This window comes from Lissotriton vulgaris, chromosome 2_1 (genome assembly GCF_964263255.1).
Source record: "Lissotriton vulgaris chromosome 2_1, aLisVul1.2, whole genome shotgun sequence".
NCBI lineage: Eukaryota > Metazoa > Chordata > Amphibia > Caudata > Salamandridae > Lissotriton > Lissotriton vulgaris.
The window spans coordinates 760,609,506-760,612,935 of NC_141687.1; the positions used below are offsets into that span (position 1 = coordinate 760,609,506).

The 3,430-nt window shown below is 41.3% G+C and overlaps 1 protein-coding gene across 1 annotated transcript; it reads right to left on the reverse strand.

Moving 5' to 3' along the window:
• Positions 1–1,897: 1,897 nt before the first annotated feature.
• Positions 1,898–2,964, reverse strand: LOC147731110 (3-galactosyl-N-acetylglucosaminide 4-alpha-L-fucosyltransferase FUT3-like). Its single transcript, XM_086958681.1, has one exon. It carries the CDS (start codon positions 2,954–2,956, stop codon positions 1,898–1,900), a length of 1,059 nt encoding a protein of 352 aa, XP_086814807.1. The 5' UTR covers positions 2,957–2,964.
• Between the last annotated feature and the right edge of the window lie 466 nt (positions 2,965–3,430).

Sequence of the window (3,430 nt, forward strand, 5' to 3'; positions counted from 1 at the left end):
TTTGCAGTCTTACCAAAATGTCCACACTGAGCCAAAGTTCGGGGTAAACATGTCAGTGGTAATGGCAAAGTAAGCCTTGTAGGGAAAACATTTGGAATACTTGTGGTTGGCAGTGCTACTGTAATTAGAGAGGAAACCCCATTTGAGAGCATTGAATTTAGTATTTTGGAATAATACACATAACACACTTACAATTCATTTGTTCATATTCTAGACACTGTTTGGGATCCTGCATTAAAATACATTGTAGTCAGCTACAATAAAATAAAAACTAAGCATTACTTGGGAACAGAGACACATTGAATAGACATATAAGTAATAGGGAAGATAGATGCATGCATCACAACTTCAACAGTAGATGGCACAGTACAGGGTGATTAGGAGGTGTCGGTCTGGAAACAAGCGGGAGAACAAAAATCAAGGGAGTGACTCTTAATGTAAGGGAGGAGGTCCTGGATCAGATTGTAGCCGACATGCTTTTAGTAGTACAATTGTTCTGTAGAAATAGTGTGTCCATCATTAGCGTCTTGTTTGAGCCAGAATATGACCTGTGCCAGAATTTTACCCGTGTTTCTTGTGTTGCTGTGAAATGTGCAAACAGTGGCTTCAGCTTGTAAACCAGAAAGCCTGCTTACTATCTGTGAAATGATGGCTCAGAAGAGTCTTTTCATGTCATGTAAGCGGTCGAGCTCAGATAGTTTCTTCACATTTGCTGGCTAGTATTTTTACTTTGCATCCTTATGTGAAATGGGCACTGTTCTTCACGAATATACGGGTAATAAATCTTTGTTTTCTTTCTTTCTTTCTTTCCTTCTCCTACTCTGTCTTCTGTTTGTACCCAGCCTTACTTGCGTCCCTATCAGCAGTGATTAATATTAAACCAACAAGTGCCAGGGCCCATAGCTTCCCTCAGAAGCCCGCGGCCTGCACTACAAATATTGGGGGGGACGGAATACCAATGCTGTCTCTTCTTGATTTCACCTCATGCCTCTTCTATTCATCGACAGACACTCACTGCCCCTTTATCTTGCTGGTTTTCCCCCATTCCTGCTTTCTCCCTTTGAAACTCTTGTTCTTTTTCTTCATTTCTTTCTCCCTTACGTGTGTTTATTTCTCTTTCTCTGCATAAAAGTCTCATGAAGAAAAATGAACGCCTTTCCCCAAAAAAGGGTGCAGTAGGACCACAGTTGCATCTACCGCCTCAAATTAACTACTGTGCATCAGTGACTCCTTTGTGCCTTTGTCTTTATTATGGTGTTTTGTTTGCCACTCAGATTCAAGTCAACGATGTTATTTGAAATTAGTACTCTTTCTCTCAGCCGCTCTCTCCTTCCCATTTTGATGTTCTATTCCATTCACCCAGGTTGCTAATTGTCGAAGACTCCTTTTATTCATGGATCCCTACTTCCTTCTGTCTCACACCAGGACTTAATTAGGTGCCAGGGCTCTCGTCAGTCGACCACTTTACCCATTGCACTTGCCAGCGCAGCCAATGAAAGAACTAACTCAGCTACTAAACATCACACCCTACAAGTGTACCAATTCAGACTATTTGTGGCCCCCAAAGCTATAAGAATAGCTTAAGCGGCAAGTATTAGTAATTTTAAATGTATATTGAATTAATAAATAACTGTTGTTGTGTTCACCTCTAATGTACACAAAGAGTGCCACCATGTGGCAGACTGTCATAAGTGCCGGTGCTGACAATTTAGTGCTAGTGCTGATCCTCGGAAATCACTGACTCAAATTAAGCACTGCCACCCACCCTGTCTTTGGCACTCTGTCTCCCCCGTCTTTCTCTCCAGCTTCGCATCTGCCTCATTTCCTTCTTCCTATCTGTGCCCTGATCTCTCTGCCGTGTTTTCTTTTTGTATTTCTAGTTTTATGAATCTTGTGATCATGATGTAAACCACTTGGCAACACTAGGAATAGTCCTGTATGTTGGGTGGTTTTTTAGGTAAAGGCATGCTTTGCAGTAGTGCGTTGGCCAGTTCATTGTTCCCACCACTTCATATCGATATCTCCAAGTGAAATAACTCTTATATTTCTTGTCATCCTTGTCCAGTGCTAGAAGGTATTCAGCCAGGGCCTTGGCACTGGGGAAATCATCAACGTGGATGAAGGCTTCGCTGGGAAGAAAGAGTTCATAGTTCTGACGGGGAGGGCCTAGAACTACAGGCACTGTCCCTGACAACAGAGCATTGTGCCAAAGCTTCTCAGTGATGTAATCCTGATGGTCAGAGTTTTCAAAAGCAAGGTAGAATTTGTACTGGGAGAAGACCGTAAGTTGCCCTTCTCTACCCAATGGCTGATGGCCTGGTCCGAATACATCCACATGAAGGTGTTTCTTTAGCTCCTCATAATATTGAACTCTCCGAATTGTTGGGTCCCAATTACTAGCCGCCCATGCCACTAGCCTGGACTTGACTGGAATGCTAAAGTCCTGAGGCTTGTTGGTCAATAAAGTCAACCCATATGGGGTGAAGATATCTGAATCACGTCTGTATGTCATACTGACATTTATCAGGTTCTCCAGCATGTCTATATTGAAAATTTTGCTTGGAGGCTCTAAATTGAACCAGACCCATCGCTGGTTGAATGGCCTTGGTTGTCTGGGCAAACTAAATGCGTCTTCCATGATATCCGAGTGGTGCAAGATGACGGCGTCAGCGTTTTTGTAAAACCTTCGGTCAGCTGTGTAGAAGCAACCAGTGATACCAAAAAGCTCCGCACACTGATTGAGGGGAAACTCCTCTCTGAAAGGTAAGGTCCAGAGCAGGATGATGAAAGGGCGGTGCACCGAAGAGACTTTGTTGCCTAGAATGGGGCACCGTACTTCAGATGAAGCATTCCAGAACCACTGGAGGTACAAGATCAGGGAAGTACTGATGAGAATTTGGAGAAAGATCCAGATGTGTAATCTCTGGCAGAGCAGTTTTCTTTTAAAAGAAACCATGTCATAAGCTGCAAAAGAGAAAAAATATAAAGACAGTAAGAAACAAAAGGCTAGAAAAAAGTAATTTGCAAGGACATTTCAATACAATATAGAATAGAAACAGACTGAAGAAGACTAATTCCTGCATCTAAATTATGAGATCGCATGTGACACATGACCTCACCAATGTCATCGTTGATGTCACTGAATGAATGAAAAGGTTTATGGCACAATTGCTTAAAACCATTTGTAATATATCTTACATCAATAATAATGGAAAGCACGATTCCTTAAAATCCTTCACAGTATATCTTACATTTGAAAAAATTCACATGAATAAAATTCTAACCGATTGCAGTTGTGAGGAAAATACTATTTGTAATAAAAACTGTTATATAAACATTGTTGCAACAGAGTTCCATGTATCGTTTGAATATTTGCTTTAGACAAATTGACAACAAATCTGTTTTCTATTTAATGGCTTGCTGTTATTCA

Coding starts and splice junctions, on each gene's coding strand:
- LOC147731110 (XM_086958681.1), bottom strand. CDS start 2,956: ATGGTTTCTTTTAAAAGAAAACTGCTCTGCCAGAGATTACACATCTGG.